The sequence below is a fragment of the Acomys russatus genome, chromosome 29 (assembly GCF_903995435.1).
Source record: "Acomys russatus chromosome 29, mAcoRus1.1, whole genome shotgun sequence".
Lineage (NCBI taxonomy): Eukaryota > Metazoa > Chordata > Mammalia > Rodentia > Muridae > Acomys > Acomys russatus.
In genome coordinates, this window is record NC_067165.1 from 41,379,982 (window position 1) to 41,405,321 (window position 25,340).

Genomic DNA, 25,340 nt, shown 5'->3' on the forward strand with positions numbered 1-25,340 from the left:
GACTCACGACCCTCTGCTTATGGTTTTGTCCTTGCTTCCCTGTGACCTCCACCCCTAAATACAGTTTTTCCTTATAAACCCATTACCCTTGAAGCTCTGGGATCACTCTCCTATCCTGCTCCATCAGGGTGGATTGTGATCCAAAGCTCTGAGCCGGTAATACAAGACCCTGTGTTTGTTGCATTGGTATCCAGTCCTGGTGGTCTTTTTTGGGGGGGGAAGGGGAGTCTTGCAATCTGGGTAATCTCGGCATAACACTTCCTTTTCTGCCCAAAAGCAGACAGTGCTCAGACCTTCCCATGAAAAAAGCACACAGTTCTTTCAGGAAGGCTGCCGCTGGAGAAACAGAACTACATTTCTCTGTGTAGCCTTGGCCGTGCTGGACTCACTTCGTACACCAGGCAGGACTTGAACTCACAGAGATCTGCCTTCCTCTGACTCCCTGAGTGCTGGGATAATAGGCCTGCATCACTGCACTCAGATGCCTTATTTTTTTTTCTTATATTTACTCATTTATTATTTGTCCAGAAGGGGTCACACATACCGTGGCACTCCTGTAGTGTTCAGAGGACAATTTGTGTGTTCCGGTAGGAGGACAGCTTTGAGAGTTAGCTGTGGAGGTCAGAAGACATTTCTGGAAGTCAGATCTTTCCTTCCACCTTGTGGGTCCCAGAGATCAAACTCGGGTCAGCCCACTCAGTGGCAAGTCACCAGCCTACCTCCACCTCAGTTTTTGAGACAGGGTCACACACCGAACCTAGAGCCTGAGGGATCTTCTTGTCTCTCGGCCTCCCTGCTCTGAGAATGGCAGGGATTAACTCTGGGCCTCAGTGTTACACACAGCCAGTTTTCCAGATCCCTCGCTAGATTTTTGACATCGTCATGGATGCACACAGTACATCTTTTTTCCTGGGTGCCAGGCACACCACTGAGCGTGTGTGTGTGTGTGTGTGTGTGTGTGTGTGTGTGTGTGTGTGTGTGTGTGTTGTTTTGCCATTCATTAGGTAGACCAAGCTGCCCTAAACTAACAGAGTTCCCCTGCCTCTGCCTCCTAAGTGCTGAGGTTAAAGGTGTGTGCTACCATGCTCAACCTCCAAAGTCCTTTTGACGTGATTTTTATGATTTTGTTCTTTTTGTTACTTTCTGGACTACTAAAAAAAAAAATTGCTCGAGCCAGATGTTTCGGCACATGCCTTTACTCCCAGGATTCCAGAGGCAGATAGAGAGATAGATCTTTGTGAGAGGCCAGCCTGGTCTACAAAGAGAATTCCAGGACAGCCAGGGCTGTTACACAGAGAAACCCTGTCTTGAAAAAAAAAATGGTTAAGAATGTAGGTAAGCTGGCTCAGTGGGTAAAGTTGCTTGTAGCCAAGGCTGACAGCCTGAGTTAGATCCCAGAGCCAAGGCTGACAGCCTGAGTTAGATCCCAGAGCCAAGGCAGACAGCCTGAGTTAGATCCCAGAGCCAAGGCTGACAGCCTGAGTTAGATCCCAGAGCCAAGGCTGACAGCCTGAGTTAGATCCCAGCGCCAAGGCTGACAGCCTGAGTTACATCCCAGAGCCAAGGCTGACAGCCTGAGTTAGATCCCAGCGCCAAGGCTGACAGCCTGAGTTAGATCCCAGAGAGCCAGGCTGACAGCCTGAGTTAGATCCCAGCGCCAAGGCAGACAGCCTGAGTTAGATCCCAGCGCCAAGGCAGACAGCCTGAGTTAGATCCCAGCGCCAAGGCTGACAGCCTGAGTTAGATCCCAGCGCCAAGGCTGACAGCCTGAGTTCGATCTCAGAGCCAAGGCTGACAGCCTGAGTTAGATCCCAGCGCCAAGGCTGACAGCCTGAGTTAGATCCCAGAGCCAAGGCTGACAGCCTGAGTTAGATCCCAGAGCCAAGGCTGACAGCCTGAGTTAGATCCCAGAGCCAAGGCTGACAGCCTGAGTTCGATCTCAGAGCCAAGGCTGACAGCCTGAGTTAGATCCCAGCGCCAAGGCTGACAGCCTGAGTTAGATCCCAGAGCCAAGGCTGACAGCCTGAGTTCGATCTCAGAGCCAAGGCTGACAGCCTGAGTTAGATCCCAGCGCCAAGGCTGACAGCCTGAGTTAGATCCCAGAGCCAAGGCTGACAGCCTGAGTTAGATCCCAGAGCCAAGGCTGACAGCCTGAGTTAGATCCCAGAGCCAAGGCTGACAGCCTGAGTTAGATCCCAGAGCCAAGGCTGACAGCCTGAGTTAGATCCCAGAGCCAAGGCTGACAGCCTGAGTTAGATCCCAGCGCCAAGGCTGACAGCCTGAGTTAGATCCCAGAGCCAAGGCTGACAGCCTGAGTTAGATCCCAGAGCCAAGGCTGACAGCCTGAGTTAGATCCCAGCGCCAAGGCTGACAGCCTGAGTTAGATCCCAGAGCCAAGGCTGACAACCTGAGTTAGATCCCAGAGCCAAGGCTGACAGCCTGAGTTAGATCCCAGCGCCAAGGCTGACAGCCTGAGTTAGATCCCAGCGCCAAGGCTGACAGCTGAGCCTGAGTTAGATCCCAGAGCCAAGGCTGACAGCCTGAGTTAGATCCCAGAGCCAAGGCTGACAGCCTGAGTTAGATCCCAGAGCCAAGGCTGACAGCCTGAGTTAGATCCCAGAGCCTACATCGTAAAAGGAAACCTGACTCCCACAAGATGTACTCAGACCTCTACAAACATGGTGTGGGATGCTCATGTTAGCATACCTGCCCATACCCAAATAAAGTGGGTTTTTTTTTTAATTTAAATTTTGCCTAACAAATTGCTTCCTGCTAGGCATGATAGTGAGGGAGCTGAGACAGTAGGGTTAATAGTCCAAAGCCAGCCATATAACAAGTTGCAGAAACAAAACACAAACAAAAAATACATGCCCCACAAATAAAGAAAAAAAGACAAGTGGGGACAAAGAATCCTCTCCCCCGCTCCCATTATAATGTCAGTCTTTGAAATACATTTCTCTTTGTGGCTGGAGAGATGGCTCAGAGGATAAGAACCCCTGAAGCTCCTCCAGAGGACCAGATTCAATTTCCATCAGTCACATGGCAGCTCACAACTGTCTGTAACTCCCGACCCAGGGGATCTGGCGTCCTCACACAGGCATGCATGCACGCAAAACACCAATGTACATTTTAAAAATTAAATATTTTGACACACACACTGAGAGAGAGAGAGGAGGGGGTGCACAGGAGCTGGGTCACTTGTTGCTCTTGCAGATGACATGGTTTGACTCCTGGAAACCACATGGAGGTTACAACCACGTGTAACTCCAGCTCCATGAAGATTTACTGCCCTCTTCTGGCCTTTTTAGACACTACACACATATGATAGACACACATAGGCAAAACACATAAAATTAAAAAGAAATCTTAATCTTTAAAAAAATAAACGGTACAGAAGAATAATAACACAGAGTTTAATAATGAAAATTTCCAAAATCACTTTATAACATCTACATTCTAAAGGGAAGTTCCGGTTGATCTTTCTAACCGAGATCAAAGTGAATGATTTCCCTTTCTCTAGGCTGGGGCTCAAACCCAGGGTCATGACAAGTTGTCAATCATGAGCTGCAGCCCCAGGCCTCAAATTTAAGTGAATGACTGACAGGAGACTGTGGAAGGCTCCATCCCTTTGCATGCCTGGCCACGTCTGTTTCCTTCGGTGCATCCCTTCTTTTCCATCTGGTGTAGCTTACTTCTTCTCATGGATGGCAACTCTCTCTGGGCTAGTCAGAGACTTGCTGCGGGCAGCAAGGAGGCCCATGTCCCAGGATTCCTTAGAAAAGGGGGCAGGGAGAGCCCTCAGGGCATGCTTGGCCTTTCTAGCTAATTAGCTGTGGTTTCTCTTCTGAGTTGTCTTCAATTGGAAACAGTATGCAAGCTTCTCATCAATGTTTATGCTAAACTTGGGCTGGACTGACAGTCTAGAGCACATTCGATAAGAAGAAGAATTAAGGCGGGCATGGTGGCACGTAGCTTTAATTCCCAGGAGACAGGCCAGCCTCTGAATTTAAGGCAATCCTGGTCTACTGAAAGGGATCTAAATCATCCAGGATTACTAAGACATCCACGAGTGAGCTGACAGACACTGTTGTGCAAAAAGAAAGAGAGAGAGAGAATTAAAAGAATTATTACAGGTTTACAGAGATGACTGAGCTGCCACAGTGCCATGCCCTACATGTTGGTCCTAGAAACCTGACTGGGGCAAGAAGGGAATGAAGAAAGGACAGACACACATACAGGAGACCTGAGACCAAGTGAGGTGACTCACTTTGATGGTGTGCACCTACTACACAGGCCCAGAATCGCGGCGTTTTTATTGCAAACAGCACAGCAGGAGGAGGCAGCCTAGCTGTATAGGAGAAGCAGAGCCAGGCACTGGAGTGCCAGCTGTTACACACAAAATTGTTCATACACACTCAGTATTTACACACCCTGCCAACATTCCCTTCCGACCCCAGGAAGGCTTTGTGGTTCCTCTGACCCTCCCTTGGGGAAGCCTTTGCCCACTGCCATGGGTCTGGGGCACTTGGTGGTTGGCATGGCTGTGCCCAGGTCAGACAACACACATTCACCAGGACTCCATGCCTTCTTTCCATAGTCACTCAAGGATTCCTCAGCTCTCCAACACAAAGGGCCTGCCATGCAAGACGAGGATCTGAGGGAGCAGATCTCAGGACTCATGTAAAACTGGGCACTGTGGCATGCCTCTGTAACACTGTGGTTCTGCTCCCCACCCACCCCACCCTCAGTTGCTAGGGGTGGAGGGCTGGGGGCATGGGGGGGTATCAAATGTTCCACCTCTTCTGTGAACACAGTCTCTGGGCACAGAATTATGAAACATGGAACTGAGTTCTATGCACAAAGATCTCCAGTTCAGCCACATGTGTGGGTTTAACAAAAGATTTTCTACAATAAGCATTACTGCTCCATTAGCTGGGCTGCCAACACCAGGCCAGGTGGCAGCAGGAAGCCCAGGGATCTGAAAGCCAATACAGGCAGACACAAGGGCCCAGCCTGACTCAGGTGAGCCAGTGGCTGCTTTGGGAATAGCAGCCACTCTGCTCCTGCACATGGGCACACTCAGATGCAGAAAGGTGGGATGAGGACAGCGATCTGCACTGACTTGATGAAGAACAGATGCTCAAACTAGCTAGACGGATCCACAGTGGCTGCCTGACCATAAGTCAAGCCTGGAGGGCTAGTGGTGAATCTTTTAAGGAGGAGGGGAGCCTTCTTTGCCCAGCATAAACAATGAGTCTCAGACAGTCTTTGATGAAATAGAAGGTGTTCTCCCTTTATTTCATGGAAACAGGGACCTACAACCCTTGGGTAATGGGAAATGAATGCATGTCATTGGCTGGGACAGATGCTGGCAATGCTGTATTTGCCTGTAACCTTGAGGGATCACCTGTAACCTTGGGGCTCTATCACCTGTTCCTGAGGCAGGCTCCAAAAACACAGAGAGAGAGGGGGTGGGGGGGGGGCACAGGAGCTGGTTCACTTGTTGCTCTTGCAGATGACATGGTTTGATTCCTGAAAACCACATGGTGCTTACAACCATGTGTAACTCCAGCTCCAGGGAGAATTACTTCCCTCTTCTGGCCTTTTTAGACACTACACACATATGATACACAGACACACATAGGCAAAACACATAAAATTAAAAGGAAATTTTAATCTTTATAAAAAATAAACTGTGCTGTGAGTTCGAGGCCAGCCTGCTCTACAAAGTGAGTCCAGGATGGCCAAGGCTACACAGAGAAACCCTGTCTCAAAAAACCAAAACAACAACAACAACAAAAAAAAACAAGAAACAAAAAAATAAACGGTACAGAAGAATAGTAACACAGAATTTAATAATGAAAATTTCCAAAATCACTTTATAACATCTACATTCTAAAGGGAAGTTCAGGTTGATCTTCCTAACTTAGATCAAAGTGAATGATCTTTCTCTGGGCTGGGGCTCAAACCCAGGGTCATGACAAGTTGTCAATCATGAGCTGCATCCCCAGGCCCCACATTTAAGTGAATGACTGACAGGAGACTATGGAAGGTTCTATCCCTTTGCATGCCTGGCCAAGTCTGTTTCCATCGGTGATGTCTCACCTGCATCCCTTCTCTTCTATCTGATGTAGCTTACTTCTTCTCATGGATGGCAACTCTCTCTGGGCTAGTCAGAGACTTGCTGCCGGCAGCAAGGAGGATCACTTCCCAGGATTCCTTAGAAAAGGGGGCAGGGAGAGCCCTCAGGGCCTGCTTGGCCTTTCTAGCTAATTAGCTGTGGTTTCTCTTCTGAGTTGTAGTCAATTGGAAACAGTATGCAAGCTTCTCATCAATGTTTATGCTAAACTTGGGCTGGACTGACAGTCTAGAGCACATTCGATAAGAAGAGAATTAAGGCGGGCATGGTGGCACGTGGCTTTAATTCCCAGGAGACAGGCCAGCCTCTGAATTTAAGGCAATCCTGGTCTACTCAATGGGATCTTAATCATCCGGAATTACTTGTATTTTCACCAGTACAGTGACAGAAACTGTTGTGCAAAAAGAAAGAGAGAGAGAGAATTAAAAGAATTATTACAGGTTTACAGAGATGACTGAGTTGCCACAGTGCCATGCCCTACATGTTGGTCCTAGAAACCTGACTGGGGCAAGAAGGGAATGAAGAAAGGACAGACACACATACAGGAGACCTGAGACCAGGTGAGGTGACTCACTTTGATGGTGTGCACCTACTACACAGGCCCAGAATCGCGGCGTTTTTATTGCAAACAGCACAGCAGGAGGAGGCAGCCTAGCTGTATAGGAGAAGCAGAGCCAGGCACTGGAGTGCCAGCTGTTACACACAAAATTGTTCATACACACTCAGTATTTACACACCCTGCCAACATTCCCTTCCGACCCCAGGAAGGCTTTGTGGTTCCTCTGACCCTCCCTTGGGGAAGCCTTTGCCCACTGCCATGGGTCTGGGGCACTTGGTGGTTGGCATGGCTGTGCCCAGGTCAGACAACACACATTCACCAGGACTCCATGCCTTCTTTCCATAGTCACTCAAGGATTCCTCAGCTCTCCAACACAAAGGGCCTGCCATGCAAGACGAGGATCTGAGGGAGCAGATCTCAGGACTCATGTAAAGCTGGGCACTGTGGCATGCCTCTGTAACACTGTGGTTCTGCTCCCCACCCACCCCACCCTCAGTTGCTAGGGGTGGAGGGCTGGGGGCATGGGGGGGTATCAAATGTTCCACCTCTTCTGTGAACACAGTCTCTGGGCACAGAATTATGAAACATGGAACTGAGTTCTATGCACAAAGATCTCCAGTTCAGCCACATGTGTGGGTTTAACAAAAGATTTTCTACAATAAGCGTTACTGCTCCATTAGCTGGGCTGCCAACACCAGGCCAGGTGGCAGCAGGAAGCCCAGGGATCTGAAAGCCAATACAGGCAGACACAAGGGCCCAGCCTGACTCAGGTGAGCCAGTGGCTGCTTTGGGAATAGCAGCCACTCTGCTCCTGCACATGGGCACACTCAGATGCAGAAAGGTGGGATGAGGACAGCGATCTGCACTGACTTGATGAAGAACAGATGCTCAAACTAGCTAGACGGATCCACAGTGGCTGCCTGACCATAAGTCAAGCCTGGAGGGCTAGTGGTGAATCTTTTAAGGAGGAGGGGAGCCTTCTTTGCCCAGCATAAACAATGAGTCTCAGACAGTCTTTGATGAAATAGAAGGTGCTCTCCCTTTATTTCATGGAAACAGGGACCTATAACCCTTGGGTAATGGGAAATGAATGCATGTCATTGGCTGGGACAGATGCTGGCAATGCTGTATTTGCCTGTAACCTTGAGTTATCACCTGTAACCTTGGGGCTCTATCACCTGTTCCTGAGGCAGGCTCCAAAAACACTCAGAGAGAGAGAGAGAAAGAGAGAGAGAGAGAGAGAGAGAGAGAGAGAGAGAGAGAGAGAGAGAGAGAGAGAGAGAGAGAGAGCGAGGAGAGGAGAGAGAAGAGAGAGAGAGAGAGAGAGAGAGAGAGAGAGAGAGAGAGAGAGAACACGCCCTTAGTCCTTTGCATTCTCAGAATGAGATTTTAAATCTCATTTGTGAGACTTATGGGGTTGGAACACACTCCATCTCAGCAGTTCCATGCTAGTTCCCTGGAGGCATGGCCCACTAGCCCCACATGATCCTGGCACTTGTGTGATGGAGACAGACAGCCTGCCAAATCAATGAGTTCCAACTTCAGTGAGAAACACCTCAAAAAAATATGGTGAACCCTGCCTGAAGACCCACACCTTTAATCTTAGCATTTGAGAGGAAAAAACATGTGGATTTCTGTGAGATTGAAGTCAGCCTGCTCTACATAGAAAATCCCACTACGGAGAGAGCTAAATGGTGATAGCCTGTCTCAAAACTCAATAACTCAGATGAAGAGCAAGTGAAGAAAAAATTCAGTGTTGACCTCATGTTAACATCTACACTCACACTTACATGTGTACATAAAACACACACACACACACACACACACACACACACACACACACACACAGGACATGTATTTTAAAGGCATGATTAGCTTTAAAGGATTAAACTTGAAAGTAGCTTACAAAAACAGAGAATGCAGTGTGGCCAGACACAGTTCCTCCCTATGTGTGTATTTTCCTACCAACAGGAATCCTCGCAGTGAGATTGGCGTGGTAGACACTGCCATTACATTTGACTTCCCTGTCAAAACATCATTGAAAGAGAAAATTATACAAGAGAAAATGATAAATAAATGAGGGAATAAAGTGAGGAGGGGTTAAAGTGGGCCTTAATTTGTAGGTGGGTGGGTAGAGGTGTGATTTGCAATACAGAAGGGAGGTACAGGCTCTTGGGAAATAATCTCACTTGAGCTCAGTAAAGGTAACTTGAACCTTCACTCAGAAGCCAGTTTGCAGATTATCTTTGTCACTTGGTTTCTCCCACCAAGTGTCAAGATCAGGGAGGCTACAAACCATGTTGTGCCTCCTCTGTTGCTCTCAATGAGATGGGAGAAATAGGTGTTCCCCGCCTTCTCCTGACCTGTGCACATGGCCTGTGTGAGCATCCCTGCCTGGAAATGGCCATCTTTCCCTCTATTGTTAGAAGACACCAGGCTGAAAAGGGATGGACACTGAGGACTACAGATCACACATAACAAGTAAGAGTTGATGCCACTCACATGGTGGGAAATTGGCTTCCACGACTCTCCCGTTGAGGGGCTGGGTCTCACGGTAAGTATTTTGAAGGGGCTGGTTGTTGAGATTCTTGATAGAATTCTCTATTTTCGTGACCTGCAGACAACAGAAGGTGAATTATGCAGGGGAAGCACTAGGAAATGTAAAGTGTTTAGCTAGTGACTGGACAGGAGCTAGGATCTGTGTGGCAGTGAGAGCCTGAGAGAAAACCTCAGGTCCAGCGGTTCTGAGTGGTCAGCCAGCTGTGACCTCATGTCTCACTTGTCTGTCCTTCCATCTATCATCCCACACACTGGCATTCCCTCTTTTCATATGAGTATTTGGTTAATGGAACAAAAGCAGTCAGTAACAGACATGTATCACGGTGAGCTCAGTGTTTGTTTTTCTAAAAATATATTCTGTCTACATCCTTAAGTGTTTTTTCTGTGTGTGAAAGTCTGGATTCTCCCTTTATTTCCCTCCTTTTAGAAGTTTGAATTTCATTCTCTCTCTCTCTCTCTCTCTCTCTCTCTCTCTCTCTCTCTCTCTCTCTAACTCTAACTCCTTATCTAATATTTATTTTCTTTTATATTTTTAGACAGTGTCTCACTACATAGACCTGGCTAGTCTGGAACTCACTATGTAGAACAGACTAACTTCAAATTCCCCAAGCTCTGGTTGCTTCTGCCTCCCAGGTGTGCACACATACAAAGAAAGTTAACTCATCTTTGTAAAGGCTGAATCGAAAGCTATGTGTTAACAGGACAGAGAGCAGCACAGTGTTGGATGCTAGAACGTTAGCTGCCGCAGGGCCTAGGACAGAACTCCCCAGGTCTGCGTGAGGCCATCCAGCTTTTCCACGCAGCCCGTCCTTCTTCCCACGGCCCCGAGGCCAGACTTTCACTGCATCCAATCAAACTCCACACATCAGCCAGTGCCTCCTACAGCCATCCCCGCCTCAGTGGCTGAAGGTCACCCACAGTTCCATGGGGGGTGATATTAGTCTCGGCTGGTTTGATGTCAACTTGACACAAGCTAGAGTCATTTGAAATGAGGGAACCTCAGTTGAGAAAAATGCCTCCCTAAGATCCAGCTGTAGGGCCCTTTCTTAATTAGTGATTGGTGGCAGTGGGCCCAGCTCATTGTGGGTGGTGCTATTCCTGAGCTGTAAGAAAGAAGGCTGAGGAAGCCATGAGGAGCAAGGCAGCAAGCAGCATCCCTTCCATGGCCTCTGCACCAGCTTCTGCTTCCAAGGTCCTGCCCTGTTTAATTCCTGTCCTGACTTCCTATGAACAACACTATAGAAATGTAAGCCAAATTAACCCTTTCCTCCCCAAAGTTCTTGATCATGGTGTTTCATCACAGCAGCAGAAATCTAACTATCCCTGATTGAGGCCTGTATGTGGCAGACACCAAGGAGCCAGGTGGGCTTCTGGGATAGTCCTTATTAGCCAGACAGTCGGGGGAGGCTTAGATAAAGGGGTGCTGCTGTTACCTGGGACAAGGAGAGCTTGGTGGTATCTTGAAACACAAACCACTTGACGTTCTCTGTGCAGGGCGGAGTGGTGAGCGAGCCGAGGTAGGTGTAATAGTCCTCGATGTCTTGAGGCAGCATGTTCCGGATGTTAACCTTCTTCAGAGTTGTGCTTTCTCCTGAGGGAAAAGGCAGGGGATGCAGTAGGGAGCTCTGCTGCCCAGGAGGGACAGCTCAGGCTCTGCCTCAGGGTATGGAATGTTCCAGTGTCCTGACCTAAGCCAAAGAATGAAGAAGCCGAGGAGTGAAAACCTGTTTCCCCCAGTTTACTGCTCTGTGCATGGGAGAAGAGCAGGGAGCTGGGCCTGGGGTGTACACGTGTAATCCTAGCACCTGGGAGACTGAGGCAGGAAGCTGCCCATGACGTCAAAGCCAGCCTGGGCTTTAAATTGACTCCCAGAAGCTAGAGAGATGGCTCAGTGGTTAAGAGCCTGTCCTGCTCTCCCAGAAGCCCCTAGTGCAGCTCTCAGCACCATGTCAGGTGACTTGCGACTGCCTGTCACTCCAGCTCCAAGGGATCAGAGCTAAAGTTGCAGGCATCTGTGGGACACTGGGCCTGTTAGATGGCAGCCAAACTGGTCCTGATGACTGTGGAACAAGTGCTCTTAATGGCTGAGCCATCTCTTCAGCCTCCGTACCGAGTATGTTTTAAAATTTATATTTTTATGTGTATGTTGCCTACATGTATGTATATACACCATGTGCGTGAGTGTGGCCCAAAAAGAAAAGGGTTTCGGATCCCCTGAAACAGGAGTACAGGCAGGTGTGAGCTGCCATGTAGGTGCCCGTAATAAAACCTAGGTCTTCTGCAAGAGCAGTACTACCCTTAACAGCTGAGCACAGAGGCTCTGGCTCCGGGGCCGTGCCCAAGCACACAAACAAGCACCATTCACATTAATAACTTAAAATCCAGACTTTGAAGTTGAGGAGGGAAATGGACATGGACTTACGCACACATTTCTCAGAGGTATGTTTCCCTTCTAAAGCTAATGCATAAAAAACCGGGTGAGGGCCTTCAGCCAGAGAGACCCCGCCTCCCCCGGAAGGGCTGCGGCTTCCCTTCTCACCCCACACTCAATCCTCTCCTCCTGGCGGCTTTCCTTACCTGGGTTCCTGACGTTGGCCAACTCAGAAATAAAGCTGCTGTAGTAAGTATTTTCAGCGTAATTGTTAATCTGGGGAGAAGCACAGAGCACTCAGGACAGAGGAGAACTTGGCCCACGACCCCACACCAGCTGCTTGGTTTCCTAACTGGGAGGCTAAGCAGAGAGCAAGGCGGCAGCGCCTCAGCTGTGGTAGGAGGGACAAGTGGACTGTTCCTTGTTATCAACTGCCTGGGCTCTGTCCTCAGAGCTTCTGACAGACATGAAGTCCTAGGCAAAACTGCTCCTGTAGCCCTATTGCTAGGACACTCTTTCATATGAGTGTTCGTTTCATTGACTTGTTTTAACGCGTATCAGAGTTTGTCTGTGTGTCTGTGTGTGAGCCATCTGCATGCAGTACCCATGGAGGCCAGAAGAGGGCATCAGACCCACAGGAACTGGAGTCACAGTAGGTTGTGAGCTATCACGTGGGTCCTAGGGACTGAACCCTGGTCCTCTGCAAGAGCAGCAAGGGCTCTTCACCACTGAGCCATCTCTCCAGCCCCACCCTCTTTTAAAGAAACTAAAAGTTGGATTTGGTGTAAAAGGCATACATGTTGTGGTTTTCTGAGGTTGGTTTAGGTTTGATTTTGTTTTGTTTTGTTTTAGTTTTTTTGAGACAAAGCTTCTCTGTGCAGTGCTTCTTGTCCCAGAACTCACCACCTAGAACAGGCTGGCCTCAAACCTGAGAGAGGCGCCTGCCTCTGCCCTCCAGGGCTGGGATTAAAGGCATGCACCTCCACTGCCTGGCTTGATTTTGCATTTTGACACAAGGTCTCCTTGTGTGGCTTGGGCTGCTCTAGAACTCTCTGCCTTGGCCGTGCTGGCCTCAGACTTGCAGCTGGACTCCAGGCACGAACCACTGTTGCACACATTCTGTTGATTTCTTTTTCTTCCGTGTATATTATGTGAATTACTCATATTATTCTCCTTATTTCTTCTGTCAACGTTACTATTACTGTGTGCTTGTGCACTGGGGAGGACACATGGCTGTGGTGAGCATGGATAGAGGTCGGAGGACATCTCTGTGGAATTGGTTCTCTCTTTACACCTTTATGGGGTTCCAGGGATTGAATTGAAAATTTACACGGCAGCCCGCTTTACCCACCGAGTTATCTCACTGGCTCTTACTTCCGTCTTTTTACTGTGTGTGTGTGTGTGTGTGTGTGTGTGTGTGTGTGTGTGTACGTGCGCGTGCGCATATGTGCACGTGCATGACACCATGCCTGGCTTTTCACGTGGTTGCTGAGGGTCAAATGCAGATCCTCATGTTCCCACAGAGAACACTTTCCTGAGTGAGGTATCGCTCCATTCCCTGTCTCTCCTTATTTCTTTATATGGAAATCAGTTTTGTTGAAACATGGACATATTAGATAATACATGGAAGAGAATCTGGGTTCCCATCTTTTACAATTGCCCTGTGGTGTTTTCTTGCCTCTTTAACTCTCTGCATGCTTATTCAGATACTTGTCTGTCTTCAGTCTATAGAATATGCTGCCTTAACATAATGTCTCTGCTAAGCTTGATATTTGAATTTTTCAAAACTATATATGTGTGTGTGTGTGTGTGTGTGTGTGTGTGTGTGTGTGTGTGTGTGTGTATTTATCTGGTTTCACCCTTTGTAGTTCATGCTGTCTGAGAACTCAACATGGAGACCATGCTGGCTTTGAACTCATGGCTATCCTAGCTCAGCCTCCTAAATGCTGGGATTACATGTGTGAGTTACCATACCTGGCTCTATTCTGCTTTTAAATGCTTTTTTACTTTAAGACAAGGTCTCACTATATTTCCCTGGATCGCCTGGGACTCTAAGTAGACCATGCTGGCTTCAAACTGGGATTATAGGCATGTTCCACCAAACTTGGCTTTTGTTTGTTTGTTTCTTTTCAATACAGGTTTTCTGTGTGTAGCCCTAACTGTACTAGAACTCACTCTGTAGACCAGACTGGCCTTGAACTCGGAGATCCACCTGCCTCTGTCTCCTGAGTGCTGGAAGCAAAGGTGTGTGCCACCACTGCCCAGTTATTCCTGGATCATAGATACCACCTTACTTGTGTAGTCCTAGTTCCTAGGGACAGTTGTGGATCTGTGGTGACAGTGAATTTGAGGGAGGTTGCCTCTAAACCCTTCTTGTTCTTGTGACTTGCCTTTCTACAGGTGGCACCACCACAACCAGCCTTCTGTTTTGTGTTTTTAGATACTATGGAAACAACTGGGTGTTTCATTTTGTTTGTAAATTTATCCTGTTGTATATAAAGTTTTTGAGAATGAGACTCCTGTCTACTTTGAACTTATTTTTTAGATTCATTTATTTTATATGTGTGAGAGTTTTGTCTGCATGTGTGTCCGTGTACCATGTGCAAGTCTGGGGCCCTCAGAGGCAAATGAAGACATTTGATCTCCTGGAACTGATTGTGAACTGCCATGTGAGTGCGGAGACCAGAAGCTGAGTCTTGGGAAGAGCAGCCAGGGCTCTTCACCTCTGAGCATCTCTCCAGCTGCCTCCTGTCTACTTTCATCACGATCCCTAAGTCCATCGTGTGGTCCCTCTTAGAGTGCAGCGCTGTTGCCTTTGTCTGGTTGCACTGGAGGCTTCACGTGGCCCATTACAGCAGCCTGTGTCCAGCCAACCCTTCTGGGATACCAGGTCTTTCAGTCACCTCATTACCCAGGGTCCCATGGCTCATGGCACAGGAGTGACCAAGGGCTGGAGAAATGGTCAACCCTCCACCAAGGGAGCTTTCCCAGTAATTCTGAGCTTAGGAAGGGATGGAGAGAGACACTGGAGGGCATGTGACAGTCACACTGCACATCTCATTTGGACATGAGGGCACAGCCCGATTGCAGACACACATGTGGAGTTGCAGCCTACCTCAACCAAGAACGCCACCACAGCCAAACCGTCAGGTTGCTCCTTGGCTTTCTCAAAGCTCTCGTAGTTTGCATTGTAATGAACAACATGAACCTGTGAATGAGGAAAAGCAGGGCAAGGGCCGGTCACCTGGACGTCGAACACTTAAAGGATTCTAAGGGGGAACAAGGAAAGACCGTGAGCTGTTCCTGCTGAGGCCCCAGCCTATCCCGCACACCCCTGACCTCTCTCCTCCCATGCAGACTACAGGTCCCAGCAGCCAAGACCAGAAAATTCCCTGAGAATGTAAAGAGGGAAAGTGGGATTCTGGAAGATGGTGGTTCTGGTTTGCCTTGAACCAACCTCCCTCCTGGCAGAGGCTGGATCATATGAGGCCACTATGCCCTCCTCAGGTCTCTAGAGGGCTTGAGGAAAGAGTGAGCAGAGAAGGCCCCTCCCTCAGGAAGCCTCTACAATCAGCAGTAAGCCTGAAATCAGCCTAAGGATGGACACAGACCACAGAGGGACCCTAAAGCTCTAACACACACATTCAGATGAAACAGAGGCCAGCCTGCCGCCACACAGGCGAGAGACACCTGCCATGCTGTGAGTTCTCAGAAGAGAGATCCTGTTTACATTCCCTCACAGAGTGGTGACCAGGGAGTAGTTTCTGAATAAATCAAAAATAAAATCAACCACAGGGTGACTGAACCATCGCCATCATATTGGCTATTTTAATAAGGAAGGCAGAGCTGGAGAGGTGGCTCAGTTGGTAAAGCACCTGCTGTGTGAACATGAGGAACAGAGTTCAATCCCCAGCACCCTCCAAGGAAAACTGGGCAAGCAGTGCAGGCCTGTAATCTAAATGCTGAGCTGTGACAGAAGGATCCCTGGGGTTCAGTGGCCAGGTAGTCTAGCTAGTTAAGGAGACCCGGACTCAGTGGGAGAGCCTGTCTCAAAACAATTTTTGGCAGCGCATGTCTTTAATGCCAGCACTCAGAAGGCAGAGGCAGGTGTATCACTGTGAGTTCGAGGCCAGCCTGGTCTCCAAAGTGAATCTAGGACAGCCAAGGCTACACAGAAAAACCCTGTCTCACAAAAGATAATAATGAAAATAACAACAATAATAATTGGAGTGTGATAGAGGAAGGCAATGTCAACCCCTGGTCTCCACACATATGCATATATACATGCATGCACACTCACATGCATGTGCACATACATGACACCTGTATAACACAAACATACAATACATATAAACAGAGAAGTGATGATGGAGCTTGAAGGAACGTGAACCCTGTTAGAGTCCTCACATACCTCCATTGCACGTCTCATCCCATCAATGGTGTGTTCAGAGCCGCTGATTTCTGGGAATCCGCCTCCCCAGTGCAAGTGCATCTGCACAGCTGTGTATGTAGTACCGTCAGAGTCTATCATGTGCATGCTGTCGGGCAGGGCGATCTCCACTGCAAGAGAGAACAAAACACAGGGAGACTCAGAGTTTCCAGTAACAGCTCCCTGGTCACCTCCCACCCACCACCCAAGACAACCCAAGGTGTTATAGATGGATGGGAGTGCTGTCCCCAAAGGGAAGGGGTTGTGGTGCACAGGTCACAGAGCAGTCAAGATGGATGCTAGGACACCTCTCTGTCCAGAACCAACAGGTTGTGGGGGAGGGGAGACTCCAGTGCAGCAGATCAGCTTGTTGGTCTTATAAATTGGGAAAGCTCAGAAAAAATATTGTCTACGGTACACGCCTATACTCCCAGCAATTGGAGGCAGAGGCAGGAGGATTGATAGTTTGAAGCATGACTTTGTGGCTTTCCGCATGAGCCTGTTAGCTAGCCCACAGAAGGGCCAGCTCTGCTGGACTGGAGGCAGCACCATGCTGGGCTGTTTGTGGACAAGGAAGCTGCTCTGGGAGGGGGAAGATTCAGTAACTTCCTGTGGTTCCTGGGCCAGAACAGAGCTGGGCTGAGAACCCAGTACCTACATCCAATCACTACCCACACACCATGCTGTGGCTCAGCTTCTCCCCAGAGGACAAGAAACCAAGTTGCACAGTCAACCAGGACCCTGTGAGCTCTTGCTTGGTTTAGGACCTAAACTGACTGAGATTCTAACACTAAATTGTGAGGCTTGTTTGCCAGAGGAAAAATGAATAGGTCCTCCTGCCACATGCCCTCCAGACTTACTACAGGGCCAGGACAGGGTCAAATGATGCAGAGGTTCATCTCACTGTCTCTGTCTCCTGGAAGGAGCTAAGGAAGAGGAAAACTGGGTAGTGACACCAGAGAACGACTAGAAAAAGACGGTAAGGTACTGATCGGCCATTGGTGTCACATGCTTCAAGCTCAGCACAGAAGAAGTAGAGATGGAATAATCAGAAATTCAGGCTAATCTTGCTGCACCTGCAGTTGGAGGCTAGCATGGGCTCCATGAGACCCTTTTTAAAAACAAACAAAACAGTTTAATTTAGGAGCTGAGAATATAGCTCAGCTGCTGGTGTCTGTCACACAGGCACAAGGCCTAGGTCTCCAGGATAGGATGAAAGAGATGATCTTTGAGCCATGTCTGCAATCTCAGCACTCGGGATACTGAGGCAGGAGGATCACGAGTTCTCAGCTGGTCTAGGCTACAATGTGGGACCCTGACTCAAAAGAGAAAAAGATCTGAACCAGCCGGATGACCAGCAGATCACAGCATCTGACGTTTGAGCCTGGCAACTTGGTGTCGGTGCTCTGTGGCTTGTGCACATACACAGCTAGCACACACGTGCAGTAACAGTGGGTCAAAGTGCTTTTTAAAGGATCTGATTCAGGTCTATGCAAGCAACAAACGTTCTCCCCTGCTGCCAAGGTCTTCTTATTCAAAGTCACCAAAATGGCGCTGGGAGCACTGAGATGACTTGGGGGGCAGAGAAACTTGCAGGCAAGCCTGATGACCTTGCTTCCCATATTCCACAAGGTGGGGGGAGGAAAGTGAGTCCTGAGATTCACCCTTGATCTCCACATGTCGGGTGTTACAAGTTCTCCCTCTCCCCCACCCCCTCCTTAATTTGAAAGTTTTTAAAGGTGGCTGTGGATGCACATGTTCCCTTTTGTTGTTATTGTTGTTGTTGGTTTGGTTTGGTTGTTGGTTTATTTTGAGACAGTGTTTCTGTGTGTAGCCCTGGCTGTCCTAGAACTATCTTTGTAGACCAGGCTGGCCTAAAACTCATAGAGATGCTCCTGTCTCTGTCTCCCTAGTGCTGGGACTAAAGGCATGCACCACCAACTGCCTGGCTACATATGCTTCCTTAAAGTGCAAAAATTCCTATCCGAGATATCCCTTTCTTTTCCCCTAAATTGTCTAAAGAAGTTGGAGCTGTGATTAAGTAAACATAACATGCTAACCCAGCCGTGAATAGAACACACTTTTAACATTTAGAACCTCAAAAATCAATGTTCTCAAGAAGGGAAGAGACTTTACAGGAGGAAGTTGCTGAGCCAGCTCTACCAGAGAGGGAGGAGTCAGGAAACCGGACCACACAGAGCTTCTGAATGGACCTTGCAAGGACAGGAGCAAGAAACGAAATTCCAGGTATTATGTGTTCCCAGGGAGCAGCTTCTAGGTGACACGCTGCCTCCAGGACACTGAGTTTGGTCCCCTGCTCTATGTAAACTATTTATGTAACACACTGCCATAAGCCCAGACTCAGGAAGCCTAAGTGGGAAACTCAGAAGCTCAGGGTCATCCTCAACTGAGGCCAGCCAGAGTGTCTTAAAAACGAGGAAGGCTGACAAGTGTAGCCAGCCCTCCTCAGGTTTGCCTAGCGTGTGCAGGGCCGGAGGTTCTACCTCAGCCCATGAAAACCTGGCCCCTGTGCAGGCTGCTCCTGGCACACATGCGCACTACCTGCTTTCCATGTGGACTTCTAAGGCCACCAGCATCTCTTACCTGAGTGTCCGTTGTTAGTCATGGGGAACTCCAGCTCCTCCTCCTCATAGTTGACCAGGATCGGCGACCTCAAGGTCTTGTTGTATTCCACCTTCCCCGTCTGCAAGTCGATGGGCGACTGCCTCTGTCCCCCACAGGTAGGGTAATTCTCAGCCCACTCATCTTCTGTGGGCCAGTCATCTGCAACAGGAGAATGTTGAAAGATTATTAATTAACTTAATATTTATTTCTGATTTTAATAAATCAGCTGTTACTCCTTAACCAGTTCAATACTCAAATAACCACACAGAGAGAGACTAGGAACTACTTAATCAGCCTAGAGCACAATGCTGTGCAATAATTACTCCATGCTAACCCTCCACGCTAATATAGTTTCCTCCCACTAGATTTCCCACCTTACCCTTGATTTTTACTCATATCCCGTGTCTGGTTCACTCCTTGTGCTTCCCAGTCCTCTCCATACACATCCCCTCCTGTCCTTCCTGCTCTCTCTCCTCCCCTCACTGGATCAGGATGTCCCCCCATCCTATTCTTTGTATTGCTCAGTATTGGCTAATTGGCTCTTATTGGCAACACAGAGAACAAATAGTGACATGTTTACACAAATGTGAGACAGGAGATACTTAGAATAAACAATGCAATGTCTGAATTGAAACCAGATATAGTGGCATTTGAGAAATCAGCATTTGAATGAACAAGGGGAAACTGTACACAGTCCACAAGAACATTGTAACAACAGGACAGGGGGAGGGCGGAGTTCAGAGCTACCCAGCTGAGCCCTTCTCTGAGGTTTCTTAACAAGCCAGGCTCAGGGTTTCCTGAGTGGAAGACCCATAGGGCAGCCACCTGGAAACAGAAGCAGGGCTTCCAGAAGGCAAGCCAGGGGAGTTCTACATTAAGCCAAAAACTTGGGGTGAAGCAGTGGAACCCTGACTCTTCCTTTGTGGCTGCTGGCATTAAGGACCAGAACTAGTGACTCCTGTCCAGGGGGGTCCCCTGCAGAGTAGTCAGCCCTCTCCCTTAAAGTATTGTCACAGTTGCTGAATGTCTTGGAACGAACCTGGGTGTACCAATAACCCCTCACCTCGTTCTTAGAGTACATAGTCTCTCCTTCCAAGCCCTGGACTTGAGCCCCCAGCTTTGCCTGCTCCTGGAACCTTCCTCAAACAGCGGCTTTCTTCTTGCTCCAGCCCCTTTTTTGGGTTCATAGGAAGTCAAAGGCCACCTAGGTGACAACCTATGGCTACAGGGCACCTGAAGAAGCATCATGTTAAAAGGGTGGTGTAGGCTTGTAGCTCCAGCACTGGGGAGGCAGAAACAGGAAGATCACTAGTACAAGGTAGTCCTCAGCTACAAAACAAGTTCGAGGTTAGCCTGGGCTACATCAGATCCTGTCTTTAATAGCAACACAAAAACAGTAGAATAAAATTTGGACATATCTATAGTTCAAGTTTCTCAGGAGGGGGAAGGGAAAGGATCTCTTTTTCTTTTTCTTTTGTTTTCTTGTTCTTAGATACAGGCGGTTCTTTTGAACCCAGGAGTTAACTTGTTTTCTTTTTTGAAATGTCTTATGATGTAGTCCTGACTTGAATTTATGGCAATCCTGCTGTCTTTTGGGTGTTGGGATTACAGATTTGTGACACCAGATATAAATGAGACCATAGGTTCAAGGCCAGCCTGGGCAGCATAGTGAGATACTTTCTTTAAAAAAGAAAGAAGAAGGGCTGGAGAGATGGCTCAGAGGTTAAGAGCACTGGCTGCTCTTCCAGAGGTCCTAAGTTCAATTCCCAGCAACCACATGGTGGCTCATAACCATCTATAATGTGATTTGGTGCCCTCTTCTGGCCTGCAGGTGTACATGCAGGAAGAGCACTGTATACATAATAAATAAATCTTTAAAAAAAGAAAGAAGAATTCCCTCTCTCATTCCCTTTCCCTCCCTCCTCCCCTAACGTTTGACTGCAGCTTATTCAGTGTCCTCTGTACTACCTGTAACCTCTTCCTCTGTTCCCTGGCAAGGCCACCCCACCAGGGTATAGAACAACATTAGGAGGTTGAATCCACGCCAGAAGTAGTCCCTACTCCACATATTATGGGACCCACATGGAGACTGTGCTGCCAGAATATGGCATTTAAAGATGTTTTTATTATTCTAAAGATTCTTCGACAACAAGACAAGTTAACTCCTGGCAACACCCAGCCTGCCTCAAAGAAGAAGATGAGCATCCAAGAACCTCCTTATGGAATTGGCTTCAAATGTGGCAACCCAGCCACTGGACAAAATGTCCTCATTTCTGCCACAGAGAGAATTCTGCCTAGTGGGCAAGTTTAGATGTAGGCAGAGTCGACAGCCAAACTCTGCCAAGACAGGGTAAGCAAGTCCTCAATAGTCCCTGCCTCACAAATATGTCTGTCTGATGTATAGGACCAGAAGGCTGAAGATGAAGCTCCAATGTCATAGATAGTGTTGGGTGACTGTTCAGGCAGTAAACTGTCTCAGTCATTTTTTTCATAGCGGAAGCTGCTAACCTGCACTCTGAGTTCACTCAAGTATTCAAGTTTTATTCTTCTCAAGTTTCTGATGGGTTTGAAAACCAGATAGTTTAGTCTTTCAATTAAGCTTAATAGGTTAGGGGCTAAGATGTTTTTAGATCAGGATAGATGTTTTAAGTTCATAGAGATGAGATATGATAGATATTAATCTCCATTCAGAAATTTAGACCCAACAAGACAGGAAAGATGTTTACTTCAAGTCTGCCAGATACAAATATCACTATGAATGTAACATTTATATAATTCCTGATTGTCTGGTGGTTTTTCCTTCTGTATGTAGTTTATTTTATCCATGTGTAATAATATAAATGTATATGTTCAAAAAGAAACATAATAAAAAACATTTTTAAAAAAGAAAGAAGAATCTTGTGGTGGTTGCACACGCCTTTAATCAAAGCACTTGGGAAGCAGAGGATGGCAGATCTCTGAGTTCTCGGCCAGCTTGGTCTGCAGGATAGCCAATGCTACACAGAAAAACCCTGTCTCAAAAAAAGAAGAAGAAAAGAAAAAGAGAAAAAGGGAGGGAGGGAGTAGCAGAGGGAGGGAGAGAGTGGCAGAGGATGGGGGAGGGAGGGAGGGTGGGAGGTAGCGAAGGAGAAAACAAAGGTTGGAAAGCTCAACTTTTAGGAAACGGTATATAATCCTGGGGCCAGAGTAATGAAGGCCAGTCACTGCAGATGACAGAGGTCCCGCAGTACTGAGGGAATTTGTTAAGCCATTTAGTTTGGTTTGGTTTTGGTTTTTGAGACAGGGTCTCTCTATTTAGCCCTGGGTGTCCTTGAACTCATGGTGTAACCCAGGCTGGCCTTGAACTCACAGAGATCTGTCTGCCTCTTCTTCCTGAGTGCTGGGATTAAAGGAATGGGTCATGATGACCAGTTCTGTTCAGCCCTTGGCAATTGAGGAGCCTTCAAGAGCGGCTTTTAACGAGCACATAGCTTGTTCTAGGTTGGGTCTTCTTGGTTTGCAAGCAACAGAAAAGTTGATTATTTTCTCAAACTAGTCAATAATTCAAACCAACTTTTAATCCATTTTTTATATATGCATTTTATGTTATTATATATATTTGTATATATAATTTTTATATATTATATATTTTTTACGTATCTATATATAAAATAAACTACATAGAGCAAGAAGAACCACAAGACAATTAGGAATTATATTAATATTACATTCATAGCGTTTTGGCTATTTGTATTTGGCAACCTTAAAGAAAACATATTTCCCATCTTGGTGAGTCTAAAATTCTGAATGTAAACCAATATCTATCATATCTCACCTCTGTCAACTTAAAACATCTATCTAGACCTAAAAACATCTTAACCCCTAAACAACTAAGCTTAGTTGTGAAACTAACCTATTTGGTCTTCAACCCCATCAGAGACTTGAGAAGGAATAAAATTAATTACCTGAGTAAACAGGAAGTGCAAGTTAGCAGCTTCCAAAGTGAAAACACGGCGGCAGAGACAATTTGCTGCCTGAACAGTTACCCAAAACTCTCTATAACATTGGAGCGTCATCTTCATCTCTCTTTCTTTCTTTCTTTCTTTCTTTCTTTCTTTCTTTCTTTCTTTCTTTAAGATTTATTTATTATTATGTATACAGTGCTCTACCTGCATGTACACTTGCAGGCTAAAAGAGGGCATCAGATCACATTATAGATGGCTGTGAGCCACCATGTGGTTGCTGGGAATTGAACTCAGGACCTCTGGAAGAGCAGTCAGTGCTCTTAACCGCTGAGCCATCTCTCCAGCCCATCTTCATCTTTCTAGCCCAATATATCTGACAGACATATTTGTGAGGCAGGAACTATTGAGGACTTGCTTACCCTGTCTTGGCAGAGTTTGGCCATCAACTCTACTTGCATCCAAGCTTGTCCGTTTTTAGGCAGAATTATGTTAGTGGTCAAAATGAGGACATTTTGCCCAGTGGCTGGTTTGCCACATTTGAAGCCATCTCTATAAGGAGGCTCTTTGATGTTCATCATCTTCTTTGAGGTAGGCTTGGTGTTGCTAGGAGTTAATCTGTCTTATTGTCAAAGAATCCTTAAAACAATAAAAAAACATTTTTAAATGCCATATTCTGTAGGACTCTGAGGTTTTTGAGGGTTTTGTTTTGTTTAAAGATTTATTTATTATGTATACCTGCATATATTTATTATGTATATCTGCATGTACACCTGCAGGCCAGAAGAGGGCACCAGATCACATTATAGATGGTTGTGAGCCACCATGTGGCTGCTGGGAACTGAACTCAGGACTCTAGAAGAGCAGCCAGTGCTCTTAACCTCTGAGCCATCTCTCCAACCCAACTCTGAGGGTTTTGAAGAACTTATCTAACTTTCCCTTATCTATCTACAGAATCATACCTACCTGTTACGCATAAGATGTATCTTCTTGTGATATAAATAGACTAATAATTGACGTGACCATGATTTGACCGATTGACAAATAACTTGTCCAACTTAATTATCCTAAACGGCCTGCAATACCACTTTCAAAGAATTGGAGGTAAGCCTTGAATTCTACTTGAGTGATGTGAGTACACTACCTCATATTAGATTAGAAAAATATATAATCTATTCTATTCTATAATGTATCAAAATTAAACTTATTTTGCATCAATATACAAATTTCTATACCAATGAATTAAAAATAATCTTGTGGGTAACAATTAAGGTCTTAAATTGAGGAGTTGACTCAATCATCTACTTTTTCTTCTAACGTCCCTATATATTTCTATACTCCCCTTCATTCTTTTCAGCCTCCATCTCCAAACATAAGAAAAAAAAGATAAAGGAAAAGAAAGACATCCCTGAGTCCAACCTCATTTTCTCTCTGGATAAGAGCAATAGTGACTTATAACCAACCACCCATGAAAATACAAAGATATTATTCATTATTTGTCCCAAATCAGCCAGAAGAAACCCTAAGAGAATGACACCCCATTTCCCTTAAGGGGAGGTTGGGTAGGTTTTTGGTTGCTTTCTTGGGCTATGGATGTTTATTTTCAGACCAACTTTTAAACAATTCTTTCTTAGAGGCAAGATGCCAAGATCAAGGAAAGAAGCCTGTGACACAGCCCATCCTTGATCCAAGGAGCGCGGGGCATAGCTCAGCAGTAGAGTTTGTCACGCATGAACAAGGCTGGGCTCCAGTCCTAGTGCTAGGGGAACCTACCAGTCATTGTCAAAAGCCACCCAGTTCTCCATGCCTTGTGGAGGTGGTGTGGGAGGGGGACCTTCGTTCTGGGAATCTCCAATACCATAAGGAAGACAAGGATTTGCCATCTGAATCCTACATCTTCCATCACCTCTGAACAACTGCCGGTAAGGCTGTAGGGTGACACTGGAAAGCCCCAATCTTCGCAGGCAGCTGTGGCCCCTTCTCTGAATAGGATAATTGATGGAGCTGCCCTCTGAGCCTCCACAATGGCCCTGACTGTCTCCTTGATTTAGGACCTAAAGTCTACTCTGAATGTGTGTCCCTGTGTGACGGGGGAGGACCATGCCGAGGAGACTTTGTGCTTTGTCACTTTGGCCTTCTGCACCATCCAGCAGCCTCCAGCCTCCTCCTACCCCCCAGGCACTACCATCCCCAACATGGTTCTATAAAGATACAAGTGGGAAGATTCTTCTATAGTTCCCCTTGGAAAGGCTGACTGGTCAGTAGGCTCTGATGGAGGCAAGGCGTCCTGGGTGAACAGTGAGGAGGAAGCTGTCTGTGGTCCAGCAGTCTCTATGAGGCCACGAGTGTCCTTTCCAGACACCTCGATTGTCACATATTCTGACACCAATAAGAGCTTCACAGTCAGAAGTGGGTTCTTGAAGCAGCCAATACTGGGTGGAAAAGCTTTTAAAGCTGCCAACGGAAGCCGGGCTGAGGCAAAAAGCTGCCTCCTCTTCTCCTTCATCAGGGTTTTAAGTCTATTCGTTCATCAATAACAAAACACATGTGAACCCACATGGAGCAGGCAGACCCCAACAGAGGACCCACGTGCAGTACGGATGGTGGCCTTGTCCCTGTCTTGAGGTGCCAGGGGGTGGCTTACCTGAGTAGCTCCAGTGATCCAGGGCCTGGATGCCCAGGAGGAACAGGGACACCACGGTCACCACAGCCCTCAT

General features: G+C 47.1%; 1 protein-coding gene across 1 annotated transcript; it reads right to left on the reverse strand.

Moving 5' to 3' along the window:
- Positions 1–4,917: 4,917 nt before the first annotated feature.
- LOC127211281 (carbonic anhydrase 6-like) lies at positions 4,918–25,340 on the reverse strand. The gene is made up of 10 exons (XM_051171101.1): positions 25,268–25,340; positions 18,662–18,841; positions 16,040–16,188; positions 14,744–14,836; positions 11,835–11,904; positions 10,691–10,848; positions 9,201–9,312; positions 8,664–8,722; positions 6,140–6,219; positions 4,918–4,978 (listed from the first exon to the last, which is right to left on the reverse strand). Exons 1-10 carry the CDS (start codon positions 25,338–25,340, stop codon positions 4,918–4,920), a joined length of 1,035 nt encoding a protein of 344 aa, XP_051027058.1.